Here is a 17,533-nt window from a genome sequence, read left to right on the forward strand (position 1 = left end):
ACCAACAAAATGAATAAACCTTTGTTACCATTGGTTAGCAATTTTTAACAGCTATTTTCTTGTGGCACTTGTTTAAATGCAAAATCTCAGATTCATTTTAAGTGTCTAATTTAGATTTTTAAGGGCAGCTGATGTGTATCATTTTATTTATCAATGAGAGAAATGTTTACAAGAACCACACACCAAATAGTTATGGTATTTCTTGGTTAGCAGCTAAGAGGTACTATATCGTAAACTATAAGAGAAAATATGAAAAATGACAAGCTGACACCAAGCCAAATGTTTAGCAGACAGTTCTGATACTTTGCTAAAATAAATGCAGCTTTGACGAAAATAAGAGACTTCTTTAAAAATATAAAAAATATTGAAAACCAATCTAAAACTTTTAAGCCTTGGCATATTTCAGGTAAAGAATTTGGAAATATAAAAAAATGGTGAGCCACAGAAGATTCTTTTTATTCCACATAAATGTCACGAGGGTGATGTGAATAATGGCACAATGTCACAAAATTCTGTTCTATTTTTCACGATCTTATTCACCTCACTAATTGAGCTCATTAGCACCTCCTTTGCCTACAGATAAAACAACTAGCCGAGCATCACATGAATTACAAAGAATTCTGCTACACCCTGATGCTGTATTGTACCACAGAGCCAATCCCGCAGAAGTGATGCAGCCAGGCAGCATTCCTGTTCAACACAATGTCTAGCTTGCATCTTTTTTTTTCCACGTGTGGAATGTTGACAAAAGATGAATTATTAATATCAGACTCCATCAATCCAGTCCAACAAGTTAAATATGCCATCGATCCCAACAATGTTCACAGAGAACACATGCACTCTTTGCCCTCAAAAACACATTTCTCAAATAAAATCCAATCAGAAGCAAATTAAACCCTGTTTTATGGTTCTGGAGGGTAAACCATGTTATATTCCATATTATATCAGTTTTGGATTGTGTTAATTTCTGCTGAGAACACAAATCATCTGTTTTATTTTTCTAGGACAGTTCAAGTCCAATGATTGATCTTTTACACAAATATATAGTTAAATATTGAATTGCCATCACCCACACACAATAGAGGCTGTCCATAAACCAACTGATGCAATAAGAACAAACTCAGAGTCAGAACTAATGCATTGCAGAACAGGAAATGAATCAAAGGGCTCTTCATTATCATAGAACGGTGTCCTGGCGCCCTCTAGAGGTGTTCAGCTGCATTCTCAAGAGCTGTGCAGGGATTTCATTCCAAGACATTAAAGAGATAGTTTCCTTAATAGTTAATAGCTCCTACCCAGAAAAGAAACGTATTTCAGTATTTACTCACCCTTGGGTTGTTTTAAACCTGTATGACTTTCTTTCTTCTTCAGATCATAAAAAGAGTTACAGTTTGGTTACAAACATTCTTTAAAAATAAGAGATTAGAAACATGAGGGTTGAGTAAATGATGACAGCACATAGATTTTTGGGTGAACTATCCCTTTAACATTTTATGAAAATGATGTTGTCATATTGATGTCTATCACGTATCATGTTTGTTGTGTTTGTCAAACCCCAGAGCTACTCATGCAACTAAAATGAGATCGTTTTGATTAGTTTTTTTCATATTTCTTATACTGGGAGAGTGCATCTACTGTGTAAATATCTTTATCGTGTAAAATTGAAATTTGAAAATATAAAGTATTCCATCCAAACAATACTTACCAATTAAGATAAAGTTAAGAGGCTAAATATTATTCAAAATGTAATAAAAAATAGTATTATTATAAATTATTATTAAATAACTTTAGTAATTGCGGAGTAGTTTTATGACTGCACACTATTAGAAAATGAGTTTTATGAGACTGTGTGTAAGATGTAAAATCCTACTTGAAGTGCTGCGTGGTCGGTTGTCTGAAAGTTCAGAGATGGCTCCTGTGGTGACGGTCTTCTTTATTCGGGACACTGAAGCCCCTGTACCCTGAACAGGTTTAGCCAGAGTATCATCACTGCTCGCTCTTTTTATCTAAACACAAAAACATTAGGACCGTCAGGGAAACAGCTGATAATCTCATTTCTGACTAAATATGATGCTTGATACTTTGTGAAATGAAATAACAAAGAGACTTTTGTTACTTTTAGTCCATGTCTATGCATATCAAAAGTTTATGAAATTATCTTTTAGCATCATTCATGCATTTAAAATAGGGCTGCACGATAATGGTTAAACTGATAATCACGATTATTTTGATTAAAATTCTAATCACGATTATTAATAACGATTATTCTATCCTGCTGAAAAAAAAGAACCTGCTAAAACCAGCCTAAACTTAGCTGGTTTAAGGTGGTCTCCGAGCTTGGTCAAGTTGGTTTTAGATGGTTGCTCCAGCTAAGGAAGTGGTCAAAACCCCTCTAAAACCAGCCTTCTGACCAGCAAAGACCGGGCTGGATGACAAACTAGGGTTTGTTTTAATTTCAGTGCATATGCAATAACATTTCATGTGTCCTTTAACCAACCTCCACTGACTATACACTTACTTCATTCAACCAACTATGATAATACAGAACTCATGGTTTTTCTTAGTGTTTTGTCATCTGTATTCACATTACATTTTCTAAGTGACAATTTGTTCGGAAATGGGAAAAAGCCACTCAGATCGCAGAGTAAATTTGCTCAAAGATTGTTAATAAACACTGAAAACTAACATTGCCATGCCATTTTCAACACAAAAACTGGTAAAACCTTTAGAAACTCTTAATAAAAATTCCAACTATTCCAATCTATGTACCTTTTTCCCCATCATATTGTCACAGTTAGGAAAAGCGCATTTATTCCTCAAACACAATAGATCCATTATTGAAACTCAGTGAAAGTTTGATCATGGCACATTTGGTAACACAAACAGTAGAAATGGCTTGTGAAAAAACCCACATTGTCTATATGACACTTTCATGTAAGCAGAATATTGCTGTGAAGAGATTCGCTAAACTTGTATGTTTCCATATCATCATCAGTGCTTGTTCTGCCATCATTGAGCATGCACAGTGTTGCCTGATTGCACAAATTAAATAAAACACTGGGCAGAAATTGTATCCTTAAAGCAGAAAAGTTTTGGGGCTCAAAGCTCTTCACATCTGGCAACCACAAGCATGAACGCTAGTGAAGACGTTAGCAATGCAAGATAATGCAAATGACAAATTAAAAACACGTTTCAGGATAAATAACGAGCCAGCCAATATCGTGATGATTATTTTTAATTAATCAAGAAAGGTTGATATCGTTATCAAGATTAAAATATGATTAATCGTGCAGCCCTAATTTAAGATGACAACATTTTTTGGTCTGGAAAAATTTATTAATAAAGAGTTTCTCAGGGACAGGGGCTAAAATATTAGATTTGCAGATGTCAATCCCAAAAAGTGGCAGTGTACAAGTAACCTTATTTTTTTTACACAGAACGTGTGCCGTGTCAGTTTCCCATCACTCCCACTTCTCATCCATTCTATTGGCATATTAGATTAGTGTTCCAACTCACCTTGCTGAGTCGCAGATCAGAGGCAATGGTGCTGGATGATCTAGAGGTCTTCATTCCAATGTTGCTGGAGTATGTGCTCTGGGAGCTGGTGGTAGACAGCTTTGCACGCTCCGGGGCTCCCATCCTGGACAGTGCCGCCTTGGCAGTGCCCCCTTTCAACATGGTCTTCTCAGTTCACAACTCTCACTACTTGTTCTGTGGACAAAGCAACAAGAGGAAGCAGAGGTTCAGAGTTAGATGGTTGAGTTCAGATTATAATACAGGAAATAGTTGAATCCTAATGGGATTGCAGAATACAAACATTTAAAACAATTTAGATTCAGCAGAATCAGAACACCCATCAATAGAACACACAAATTCAGTATTCTTGCACGTTTGTTTAAAAAAATGTTTTAGTTTACTTGATAATAAAGCATTCATCTGTCAATAAGAGTGTATGCCAAGACAGACGTCTGCTACCAAACCATGTCTGTGGGAAATGTGTATCTAGGACTACTTGCTAATAGAGGAAAATTCAGAGTGATTTCAAGTCTTCTATAAAAATGTCACAGTGCTGTTTGGATCAGATTGTGGTTTATTTATTTCCAAGATTCAATGTGGTGATCTTTAAATCATTTAGAATTCTGCAAGTTTTCAATCAAGAAAAAATGAAAAAGAGTAACAAAGTAATCTGCAAGGAATAACCTCCCAGCAGGGTCATTCAACTGATATCATCTTGAAGCAAGTAAAAGTGAGGCAATTTAGAAGGAGAGAGATAAGGAGGAGAAAGAGAAAAATGAAAGACACACCTTAAATATAAATCTATAAATCTGAGGTTCCTTTGACTGAACAGGTCCTATTGTTAATTATTCTAGTAATCAAATGCCCCTATCAGAGACCCAACATCTTGAGTTCAGATCTCTAAAACTATTAATGCACACAGACAGAGTGATTTCAATCTATTAGTGAACAAAATAGAGGTAATGTGAGAGGAGCGGACAGGTGGCCATTGACTGAAATTGACATGAGTGCTCTTCAAAACAGAGAAGTGGAGAGGGTGAGGAAGCTAATGTGTTGTGCAGAGAGCTGAGCATATACCCTTGTGGGCTGCTCTCATTGATTTAAATGATGATGAGGTGCAAATGCACACAGGCCAGCCATTAACAACGTCCCAAGAGATATGTAATGAGAAACATACGAACAGCAGAACCTTAAGACTCTTCCTACACTTTGCTCCATCTTTCACCCTCTATATTCTTATCTTCCCATTGACAATAAACAGCAATAAATGGCCTAATATTTAGGTATAACTTGAACTCTTCAGCTCACTTTATGAGTGTTACTACTATAGTGAACTATGGCCAATCAAATTGTTGTCTGATCTCTGACTTTGATCTCACATCTTAAGGCTGAAATACACTACAAGACCTTATCAAATCTAAACAGATTTGCAAACACTAGACATCAGGAAAACTGGGCATCATACATAAAGCCATCGAGGATCCTACACTATCAGACTTTCAATTCATTACAAACACAAACAACTAGGAGATTAGAGCAATACACTATCTAAAATTGGTTCAAACTATCAAACATGTCTGATATCTTCCAATTAGACAGTCTTCATCTACATCTACACATTAGGGATGATCATTTTGGTTATTTTTCCTAATCGACATCTGACTCTCGTTAACCGATTAGTAACCGTTAACTAACAAGATTATTTTAAATTAGAATTCAACTAAATTAGGATCGATAAGCGTTTGTGACCCATTAAAAATACTAACATTTGTTTCCCGGGGATTCATTTTACAGTTGCTGTTCCCCAGTGACTTTCTCTCTCTTTTTTTTCCTACTATCAAAGTCAGTGGGGACCAGCAACTGTTTGGTTACCCACATTCTCCAAAATATCTTCTTTTGTGTTCAACAAAACAATAAATAAAAATGATTAGAGTAAAATAACAGATTTTAAATTATTGGGTGAACTATCCCTTCAATGACAAGCGGCAGTTTAATACTGTCCTTTTAACAGATGAAAATTAGAAAAGTGATTTTTTTTTTTTTTGTATATGCTGTTAATTTTACATTTTAGGGAAAAAAATCTGCAAAAATCAGTATTGGCAGATCACACTAACAAAAAAAATCTGAATTGGCCAAGAAAATCACAATCGTTGTATCTTTAGTTTCAATAACAGTTCATTTGTCCTGAAGCTTATCGGTACTCCGGTATCGACCCAATTACTTACCAATTACTATTGTAACATTGTTGCATTAGTTATGTCTTGTGTATTTGTATTGCAGCCAAAATTTCAGCCTGAGTGACTCAAGGGAATTTAACGTTTATCCTTGCTGTCAATAGCCTACAAAAACTACATCAGCAGTTTGCAGCACAGGAGAGGTTAGCACGCTTCACTCTAATAGCTTTCAAACAGACCGTGACACTGGCACAGAACATGTACAGTTATCTAAAGATAATCTTCAGTTTGCCCATGAAAAACAGGTCGCTCGCTCATGATGCTGTCCCATATAAAGCGACCCAATTTGAAATCCACCATCCCAAAAGCAAGGAGGAAAAAGCAACCTAAACTTCTATGAGCAGCCTTTAAAAGCCTAGCAGTAATGTCAAACATTTGACACTTTTCACCACTATTTTGCAGACAATTCACTACGGAAAAATAAATGTCCTCTCCATATATTGCACTTACAAAAATATGCTTTTGGTAATCAATTCGATTCGTGAAATCTGTGACAATATCCAGTGCTATTAGGCAATATTACAAAAGAAAAAAGCAAACTACAGCCTCTATGGTTTCCAGCACAGCTATAATGGTATATGGGATATCGGTCAGCAAGGCAACCTAGTCTAGATAACCTTATTGGGAATTTTCTAAACGAATGGCCTAAAAAATTTTTTTTGCACTTTTACCACACTCACTTTCATTTACTCTTGTGTTGTCCTTTGTCTATAAAGTAAATGCTTTCCAATTTGAGGTTCATGAGATGCATCTTTGAGGTATTTCAGAGAAATATTGTTGGAAATAGCAGCACAGAACGGTAACGAAACTCAGAGACATTTACAGTCACACACAGGTGTAGTAGTGTGCAAACTCTACTACTCTAAACTCTACTTAGATAACTATATAAGAATTCTTTTAAATATGTTTATTTATGTTTTAAATATGTTTAGCTTACAGATCTCAGTTTAAATGCTTGTTTTTATATTATATTGTATTATATTATGAACCTAATAAATAATTGACCTCAAAAAGGGTAAAAAAGGAATGAATGAGAAATGTCTGCTTTTTTATTATATTATATTATATTACAGTTAGGGATGTCAATGATTAATCGATGATCGATTTATTGTCGATAAGAGATGTAATCGATTAAAGCAATCATGATCTATTAACCTGTCTGATTTTGGGCTGCGTGCAGCTCAGGGCAAAACACGTGCGAGCAGCTGTGAGTGACGTTGACGGTATATAAATGCATCAACATTCATTCATAATGTACAAATTATTTTTTTATGCGATTTAAATTAAAAAAACAAAGTTATTCAACATGGAAAGCAATAGAAATGTAGTTACTAAGTCATTTGCCCATATAATTGTTTCATATCCTGCACTTTGCAGGGCTGCGGGACACAGGACAGAAAGGCTATCAACTTTTTAATTCGTTTAATTCGTTTGGCAACTGTACGTTTTTTAATTTGTTCCTTAAATAACCAATGATTTAACTGAAATAAGGGAACAAATTAATAAATCAAACAAATTCTTAATTCATGAAATCTTTAATTTCCCTTCACATGTTTACTACAGTATGAGATGAGAAAACAGTGATTAAAAGTGAAAGACAATAAAATAAACCTTTATTTTAGAGGGTTAGACAGTCAGGATTTAAGTTTGCATCCTTGACATCAATATTAACTACTTGTTTATTGAACTGTTCTATAAAATATATAGCAAATGTGTAATTGTGCCAATATTTAGAAAATTTGATACATTTATTTATAATAAATATAAATGGCAATTCTATTCAACAACTTAAGATGTGTGTTTTTGTTTAGTTTTTCCCATAGACTGCATAAAAACATGGACATAGTGTCCGTGGCGTCTCCGGTAGATTCCTGAAGTGTGTATTTGAAGCCTAAAGTGTGAAAAATTCACCCCCCTCACAGTTGTCTTGAAGGGCAAAATAAGCTATTTAGACCTAAATAATTTTTTGCACCAGACTGTAAAAATGTTTTTTTCTGCTGTAAAGTTGGTCTATGGGAGTGACTCCTTTTTGGCCTCACGAGAGAGAGCAGGAGGTTGGCGCTCGGTTTTTCCAAAGTCAGTGACACACTCAGTGTCAGTTTTCACATAGTTAAAATAACATTTACGATATTAAAAGCAATCACAAACCCCTAGTGACAGGCATTCCAAAGTAGTTGTGTACATTCTGTTGAGCATTTACCATTGAGATGAATGGTAATGCTAATTTATGACTCATAATTAGGAAAAATTTATATTATAATTGAATAATATTAGCATGCTACATGCTAAATTTAGGGTTGAGAGTTAAAGAGTTAAGGGTAGAGTTAAAATGTTTTTCTTATCACAGATGAATAATGTGAGGATGATGACGCAGTATAACCAACTTCCTGTAGTGAGCTTATAAGGAAGAGCGAGAGGAAGCTCATAATGACTCAAGAGTTCACAGTTTCAGCTGTTATTAACGCATGTTCTCAAGCAATACAAAAAGGCGAATCATTTTGTACTGGCCACTGCTAATTTCAGAAAGGATTACACGGTCCTTACTTTTCAACAAAATATAACATTTTATTTAAAATAAAATGCATAAACATTTTGTTTTTCAGATGAGGGTGAGGCAGATCCAAATCTTTCTGGTTTGAGGCAGAGTAGAATGTGTTAATGCTATCACTGTGAAACCAGTCATGTTTAGGCATTGAGTCGTTGAGAGGATGTAGAAGCTAAATATCAGGCAGCTTCATCATATCCTCTCAACATTTTTCTGGTCTCAGAGTCTCAGAGTCTGCTAGAGTCTTAAAATAAATCAAAAGCATTTCAACAAAACAGAACATTAAAAAGTGGCACAGCAGTCCAGATTAGTTCCTTAAATGCATCATTTGAAGACATGAAACTAAGAACAGGGAACTTAAATGAAAGCTGTTTGTGCAAGCAATTGGCTTCTGCTCTCTTGAACATAATCGCATACACACACCCACCCACAAATATGTAAGTGCTCCTATTATAGCACCAGTACCAGTAGCCACTTCTACTATGCTGTCTGGAAAACACAGACATTCACAGGGAGAAGGTGAATGAGAGGGGAAACAAAGAGAAGAGGAAGAGATTTAAGAGATGCCACGAAGATTAAAGATTATTGAAATAGAGATAAATCTCCCTGAAGCCATTAGCAGTGTTTTTAAACAGTAGAGCATTAGCCCCACCGGGGCAGCATTTACTTACAGACTGAAGTCTATTAACAGTGTGATCACAAGGGTATCACACCATTCCCAGAGTCCCAGCTAAATCACAGTAAGCAGCTTTCAGCTTCTATGACGCTATTGTTGTTCCCTATGTGTAAATGACTACTGACTGTACCCACAATCATGTTGTGTTGTAACCCATTTAAAAAAAAAAGTGTTGTAACCTGCTGAAAAAGCCCTTTTATGGGAGTTGAAAGTTCGACTGCCTGTAAATTGCAACTGGACAAATTCTGTTTTAACTACAGTAGGCCTATGTGATCTGTTGTCAAGACAATAAAATACATTTTAATCTAACCCATAGAAATTATGATGACACAATGCAGTGTATAGTTTAGGCCTTTAGTCAGTGGTTCTTATCCTGGGGTCTGGAGTCCACTAGGGGGTCTCAGAGAACTTTCAAGGAGTCCACGTTAACTTTCAATTATTGAAGCTACTATATTATTATCAATAATATTAAAGGAGTCATATGATGCGATTTCACTTTTTCCTTTCTCTTTGGAGTGTTAAAAGCTCTTGGTGCACAAAGAAGATCTGTAAAGTTCCAAAGACTAAAGTCTCAAATTCAAAGAGATATTCTTTATCAAAGTTAAGATTCTGCCACGGCCCCTAAAACGGCTCATTCAAACACGCCCTCACATGTCTACATCACAGTGTGGAAATATTTGCATAATGCCACCCCAATGTTCATACAAAGAAAGAAGTTCTGTTTTCAGTAACCTCAGCTAGTGTTGAAGCAGCCGTGTCAGGGAGATGCTGTGTGTATCTAGCAGTGTTGTAGTCGAGTCACCAACTGTCGAGTCCAAGTCGAGTCTCGAGTCTCAGTGTTCGAGTCCGAGTCCAAGTCCGAGTCACCAAAGAAGAGTCCGAGTCGAGTCCAAGTCGAGTCACCATTACCAGAGATCGAGTTCGAGTCGAGTCTCGAGTCCCTTATTGGAATTTTTTTTTTTTTTTTTTTTGAGGAAACAATAGCAACCAACTGAGTTGGTAGGCATTGAAGTCCATTATATGAAGAAAACATAATTAAATGGAAAACGGAAATGGAAAATTTAGAAAAAACGGCATAGATATACTGGATGGCATTGGGAGGAGTAAATGATTAGGAAATGTTCATTTTTTGTGTGAACTAATCCTTTAACACTGTCTGTATTACAGAAATACACTAGGCGAAAAAAAGAAACGTGCATATTACAATGATTGTGTGTGTGTTTTTGTGTGTGTGTCTGAGAGAGAGAGAGAAAGAGAGAGCGCGTTTGTGTGTGAGTGATCACTCACACACAAACGCTCTCTCATGCTCATCGATGAGTGATTTAGCGTGAGTGCGTTTGTATGTGTTCAAGTGAATGTGTGTCTGTGTGTAACGCTCATGTTCGTTATTTCCAATGTAGGCGCGCGGTATGCACGCTCATAATGGAAGCATCCAGGCACGTTCGCAACGCACAACGAGTTAAAACATCTCAACTTTTCAGAATGCCACAAGCGCACCGCGGGTCATGTGACAAGAACTAACCAATCAGCTTCATCCTTTCCCGCAAGTGCCCGAGCGCTTTGGAAAAAAAGTAAAGTGAGTGACGTCAGTGAGTGTGTTGTCAAGCAAAGAGAGCGAGCGGTAGCAGTGTCTGATCCCGGCCGGTCTTGGGCACGAAACATTTTTTTATAATATTTTTTGTCAAAAACAACGTGATGAATGCTCAAATCCGAGTCCGAGTCCAAGTACGCGTCATCAGTCCACGAGTCCAAGTCGAGTCACGAGTCCAGAGAATGGAGTCTCGAGTCAGACTCGAGTCCAAAGAATAGTGACTCGAGTCGGACTCGAGTCAGAGTCCAGGACTCGAGTACTCCATCACTGGTATCTAGGGAAAAGCAAAACACTTTTTCGCCTGCCGAAAGTAGATGCATTTAGGAATCTTTAAGATTACTTAAAACAGAACAGCAAAGCATTTTATGGATGACCGTTTTGTGAACCTAGGAGAGGAGGTAATTCTGACTTTGCTACGAAAATCTGGTACTTCTGAATCAGCTACTGTACGTATGTTTTGTTATTTTAGCCTGCACTAAACCTTGTTCATTTAAGTGTTACGTCTGTTGTTTACATTTACATTTTGGGGGATTTATATATATTTATATAAAATTTTCATTTTATTTAGATTTTAATAAATATTCATGCATAATGTTAATTTAATTTCACCAATTTTCTGAATGTCTTTCATTTATTGTAATTACATGTATTATATCAGCCTCATATCAGCCAATCAGCCAGATTGATTTCTCAATATCGGCATTGCATCGGCCATTTAAAACCCAATCAGTCGACCACTAGACTGACAGTTTTATTAAACCAATCATAGCTAATAATATTATACTTATTTTGCAGCACTGTAAATAAAGTTCTTACGTGCTTTATGTTGTGAGATCTTCAGCATTACTAAAAGAGTGGAAGAAATCAAATGTGAGCACAGTTGTTCTGGGAATATCCTGGCCTAATGTCTGGACAACCTAATGGAGCTCCTCTGTGTGACAGTTCAGAACCTGTGAGTGTACAGGAGAAGAGTGCCATGACAAGGCTTTCCAAATCTTGCTTTATTTATATACATTTTGCGTTTTTGTGGTTGGCCACTCATATAAGCCATGACTGACCAAGACTATTGAGCAAAAGGGCAGAGACCGCAATAAGGGTGGAAGAAAAGAAAGAGAGCTAGAGAAGCAGGGAATTTCAAACTGCATTAAAGACTGTCTTTGTGTCTTTGTTTTAGTTTCAAAGTAAAAAGGCAGCAGTTTGCGGTCATCAGTAAAATGGAAGCTATGAGTAGCCACGTCTCAGCGTCTATCTTTTGAGAATTTACTAATGAGCAAGACATTTAAAGAGAGCTTTATGAGCCGCCAAATCCAGTTTTACACCCAAGAAAGAGATTTCAAACATGATTAAGGCCAGATGCCGCATACTTGCATCCGAGGATCACACAAGGAAAATTAACTCTGCTTTTAAATGGTGTCAGACAGACCACATAATTATATTGCTGCAATGTCTTCTAAACAGCCTCAATGAGGTGGATGGAAAGTAAGGCAAGTGGGGGAAAATGCTCCAATCAGCCAAACTTGAACCACGATCAAGTATAAATCAAGAAAGACATTTTGCTGTTTATTCAACTTTTTATATATATATGTGTGAGTGTGTTTCATGTTGAATGTGCCTGTATCTGCATAATTACTGTTTGAGTGCAAATCAGCTCGCTATTACGGTGTAATAATGGCTTTCAATGTGAATGCCATCAATATGAATAGACTGTGATTTATTGACTTTATGGCACATTTATATGATAACCATCTCTATAACTGGCCATCAGCACGAGCACATCAACAAGTGATAATTGCCTATATGAACAGAAATAATTGTAAATACTGCATTTCTAGCAATCTCAGGATGTTCTGTAATTGGCATACAAAGTTAAATCTTTTTTATTTTTCTTACTCAAATTATTCTTATTGTATCTTTCTATTTCTCAAATAAATCACTTATATGATGTCTAAGTTTGTCTATTGTTTCAATACAGTTGGTAAATATTTTTTATATTTTGGGGGTGGGGGGGGGGGGCTGGACATAGTCTCAGACAAAATGGTTGTAGAAATCTAATTTTTCATAGTATCTTCTTCAGATTTGAAATAGAAACTCATGAGACATTTGACTTTCAACCCATTACTTTTCTAGATTGCTCCAGGACTGATTTCATGTAATTTATATATATATATATATATATATATATATATATATATATATATATATATATATATATATATATATATATATATTTAAAAAAAATCAGTGTGGTAAAAAAAATTCAAGGCACTTCAGTGTCTATTACGGATGCACCGGTTGACCGGCCATTAATCGGCAATTGGACGGTTTTTGGTCTTTTTTTTGGCAGATTTTTTCGGAAGTGTGTCCACGTGCACATACTACATTGTAATCGTTGCTATCATGTCATTTGTGTGGAAGTATTTCGAAATCTGTGCGCAGGACACGGGCACGAGCTTCATGTCTGAGGCACAGATAGCAGGAAGCGAACTGCCGTTGGTGCACTGGCGCACAAATAAAAGCCCCTTTTCTGCGCGCACCAAAGCTGTAACAGTCCGCGGCCTGAACACGAGTAGACCGCGAAGAGATGTACAGCTCAACTTTTCTCATGTGTTGGATGAGAATCTAAATGGACTAAACTGTGATAAAACTGAATTTTTTTTTTTTTTTTTGGTAAATTAGAACTTGCATACACGTTTGAAAAGACAGAATTAAACGTCAGTTCTGCATTAGGATGATTATTTTTATTTTACCTTAAAATTACATTGACTTAATTTGATTTAAAAATCACCTGCTGAAGCACACTGAAAAAAAGTGTTTCATTCATTCAATTAAACATTTATAGGGTAATGATTCACATCTATATTTTTTTTACTTGAGACAATACATTATTTATTTTTCATTGGCTCAAGAAAAAAATATATAGATGTGAATAATTGGCCTATTTTTTTTTTCATTGGATGAATGAAACACTTTGCATCTTCGTTTTATTCGCATCAACATTATTTGATTTTAACATTTTGGAATAATGTATTTATATAGCATACTTTTATAAGGTCTTACTGGTAAAGACATTTTTTTTATTTTATTTTTTTAAAACCAAATTTAAAAACTAAAACAAATACTGAATGCTAATTAAGATACATCTTATTGAATGTGTGTTGATTGTATTGTTTGGATTGTAGAACTAAAGTATGCAGTTATTGCCTTTAATTTCACATGGTTACAGTAAATGTTTTAATTTAAGGGCCAGTTCTATGTAGTTTCAAAATCAGTAATTCAATGTAGTCAATTCAAAAACAAAAGCTAAATGCTGATGTCTGTACCATCTATGTTTGTATTGAATGTAGTCTACTTACTAGGGGTGTAACGATACGCGTATTCGTATTGAACGGTTCGTTGGAGTAATTAATTATATTTGAAAAAAAAAAAAAAAGAGAGAGAGAGAGAGAAATATAATGATATGCGTTCAACAAGGTAGCCCAATAACCCAAACAACGTAACAGGCAACGCCTCTGACACTCCCGAAGAAGAAAAAAACACCATCTTATATGTTTATGTTAGGCTACTCAGCAGGCGCTCGCTCACTCAGTATGCGCTGAAGGCTCGTTGCAAAATAGCCAATGCGTTTAACAGACTAGAAATGAGAAGATCCTCCAATAACCAACAGGTCTGGTGTTTGGGTGCACTTTGGATTCCCTTTAAGTTATAATGGTGATGGCAAGAGAGTGGTGGATAAAAAAACAACGGTATGTCGCATCTGCAACATGACAGGGTACACCAGCGGGAATAAAAAAAAAAAAAAAAAAACACCAGCGGGAATATCTGGGATATATGCGTCAGTACTATCTGGGAAAAGACGAAAAAAAGGAGAAACATGCACGCAGCAAACTATCCCTGCAGCATTTAGAAACTTTAGCTTACAGGGAATCCAACCCAAACACCAGACCTGTTGGTTATTTTAGGATCTTATATTTCTGGTCTGTTAAAGGCATTCGACATTTTGCAACGAGCCTTCAGCGCGTGCTGAGTGAGCGAGCGCCTTAGGGGCCGTTCACATATCGTGCCTAAAAACGCATGGAAAACGCTAAGCGCGTCTTTCTCCTCCTTTCCAAAGCGCTCGGGCAGAAGCGCTCATGAGGCGTCTGTCTTTGCTAAGCAACAATGACGTGCTCTCTCCATGAGACGCGGAAATTTCAGCGAAGGATAAATGGATTTGCAGCTCTAAAAATCGCTTGCAGTAGCTCTGCTACTAAATTTATTTCAAAATTGCAATCCATATACAACTATGATCAGCTGATCCTTCATCTTGGCTGAGCTCTCAACGTTGTTACGGGAAAGGATGAAGCTGATTGGTTGGTTCTTGTCACATGACCCGCGGTGCGCTTGCGGCATTCTGAAAAGTTGAGATGTTTTTACATTTTGCTGTATCTAAAACGTATCGAACCGAACCGAACCGAACCGTGACATCAGTGTATCGTATCGAACCGAACCGTGAATTTTGTGAACCGTTACACCCCTACTACTTACTGTGCAGTTTCTGCTGTTAATTTCAGATGGCTATGGTTATTGTTTTCAATAGCCAAAAGCCAGTTTGGCCTATTAAATACCAAATAAACATCTTGTTTATGCACACTTTCCTTCTTTCTTGTTTTTTGCTTAAAGATAAAAAAAATCATAAATCTGTATCGGAATCGGCCATGAAAAATCATGATCGTGCATCCTATAGTGTCTATAACTTTTCATATTTTTGAGCATTATCAAATCTGGTTGATAAAAAGTACAGCACAAAGGGTCTTCTTTCCAAAGACACCAACATTTTGTGTGTAACACACTGAAGTAAGGAACTGTTACAGTTTTAAGTTAGGTAGGGCACTTTCAGCTGTGAGTCACATAATGGGGGTGCTAGCTAACAGGAGCATAACATTCAAGACCAAGCTCATTATAGCAGTCAGTTCCTTCCTTTACCACATAGAAACTGCTGTAAATAATTGCAGTGAGCAGTCACATGCTAAAGCAACAGAACATACAGTATAGTGTAACAGTGTTAATAATGCAGAGGACTGGGTTAGGCCTACAGCCAATACAGACAGCCACTCTGATTTCACCACCTGTTCTGCGATAGGAAGAAAAATTGAGACAGAAAGTAGGGCTGCAGCTGACTGAATTGCTCTTTTCTAAATTTGACCACAAATAGAGCTGTAAGAATTAACCCAATATAGCTAACTGAACAGAAAATCGTATAACTGATGGGGACTTGAATTAAATAATTGAAAGTGCAGATCATAACATACCAAAGCGGCTGGACTGGCAGGAAAAGGGCCTTAGCTTTTTTTATGTGCTCTATTGTTTTGACTTGCTACTGAAAACACACTGTACCCCTAATTTTATATCCTTCCCTAACAATGTCTAAATTTCAGAAATGCTTAATGCACAAACTTTCATCAAAGTGAAGCCATGAATAATAACACTCATATCCCAATGGCAACATGGTTTTATTTACTCATTCATTTTTGAAGCCACTGCTTGAATTCCTTCATCAAAGCAATTGTGATCCTTTTCATACAGATGCTGCAAATCTACAGCATCAAAGGCAAATAAATCAAATCAAGGGTAGACGAACCAAGCCCAGAGTAAATATCAGCTGTCCACATTCAATCTCTATTAGCCAATGAACAGCAAGGCCAACTCCTACATACTGGTATACAATAGCTTCCTTTGCAATAATAACATGCTACAATCCATCAACAGAAGACGAAGGCATGTGTAGTAGGGACATCTATTCATGTCTTTCAAATCACCCAAGACAACAAGACACCTACGCAATGGACAGACAAGGGTCTCTATTTATGTACTACTCTATGACATGTGGCTAGTCTGCTAAAACACATGGAGATTATTGTTATGTCTCAGTCCACATACTTTCTGCCCTCAATCAGATGCAATATTAGAATTATTCCATCTTAAGTCAAGGTACATTAAAAAAGTAGTCAAATGTGCCCAAATGGTATACTTTTTCGGGAAACTTTACATAGTGTGTATCTGTGCTTGTCTTTTCAGCAAATGCCCACAACTAGGGATGCAACAATTATAGATTTTGTTGGTATGATTAATGTCTTAGAAATAATCACGGTTTTACGATTATGACGATTACTATGCATTTATTAATTTAACAAAATTATTAAAGTATAAAATCACATGGAAACTCTTTAGATATTAAAATGTTATTTATTGCTGACTTTTGAAACAGAAATAACACAGTAACCAATACAGCACAAAATAATAATAAAAACAAACAAAAGTCAATTTCTCCAGTTGGAATTAAAAAGGTGACTTCTGCTCTGTAAACATATATGTCAGTATTTACCTCCTGAAAACAGATCACAGCTCAGGCAGAGAACTGGAAACAGAAAAAAAATCTTGCTGGTTTTTGACTCATGAATAATACTTTAAAAGGTATAATTAATAAAAATGCAACAACTGTTATCCATACATATTCATTTTAATAATTCATATGATTATCTATGTGGCCTGAGAAAATCGTGTCTATTTATTTTGGTTTGTGAGATTGGAGATCATGCTGGGCACACATACAAACATTCAGGAGGAACTTGTTGTACCCCACTACTTTTATTAATAAAATAGCTTAGATTACATAATATTCATTAGCAACAATTTTTGCTGTCGTACGAGTTCGCATGCGTTTTTTTTCAATCGTGTGGAAATCGCGTATTCTCGTATGGTCGCGGCTCGTATCATTTGCCATGAATTACGAGCCGAGCAGAGTGGCTTACGAGCACTTCCCGACCTCCCGATCATTTTTAAACATGTCTAAAGAGTTCGTGAGCTATCGGTTTGAATTCGTGCCATTTGTGCGGTTGAACGAGCCGATTTGTTGATTTATCTGAAGTTATCTGAAGACGTAACGGTATTCTATACTGTATATCCCCATACACTACTTCTATCCATCACGAAAA

General features: G+C 36.3%; 1 protein-coding gene across 7 annotated transcripts in view; it reads right to left on the reverse strand.

Annotated features, from left to right (window-relative positions):
- The window catches only part of LOC127996387 (cytospin-B), a 105,772-nt gene that overhangs the window by 71,206 nt on the left and 17,033 nt on the right, over positions 1 to 17,533 (reverse strand). For 5 of the 7 annotated variants that reach the window (XM_052591943.1, XM_052591942.1, XM_052591945.1 and 2 more), the window contains exons 2-3: positions 3,517 to 3,711; positions 1,871 to 2,006 (exon numbers count right to left, since the gene is read on the reverse strand). In XM_052591943.1, the coding sequence (XP_052447903.1) occupies positions 1,871 to 2,006; positions 3,517 to 3,678 (298 nt within the window). In that variant the 5' untranslated portion in view covers positions 3,679 to 3,711. Of the gene's footprint in view, positions 1 to 1,870; positions 2,007 to 3,516; positions 3,712 to 8,966; positions 9,075 to 16,923; positions 16,946 to 17,533 lie in introns of those variants that run through there. The other 2 variants (XM_052591948.1, XM_052591946.1) reach the window with 2 other exon arrangements.

This window comes from Carassius gibelio, chromosome A5, assembly GCF_023724105.1.
Source record: "Carassius gibelio isolate Cgi1373 ecotype wild population from Czech Republic chromosome A5, carGib1.2-hapl.c, whole genome shotgun sequence".
Classification (NCBI taxonomy): domain Eukaryota; kingdom Metazoa; phylum Chordata; class Actinopteri; order Cypriniformes; family Cyprinidae; genus Carassius; species Carassius gibelio.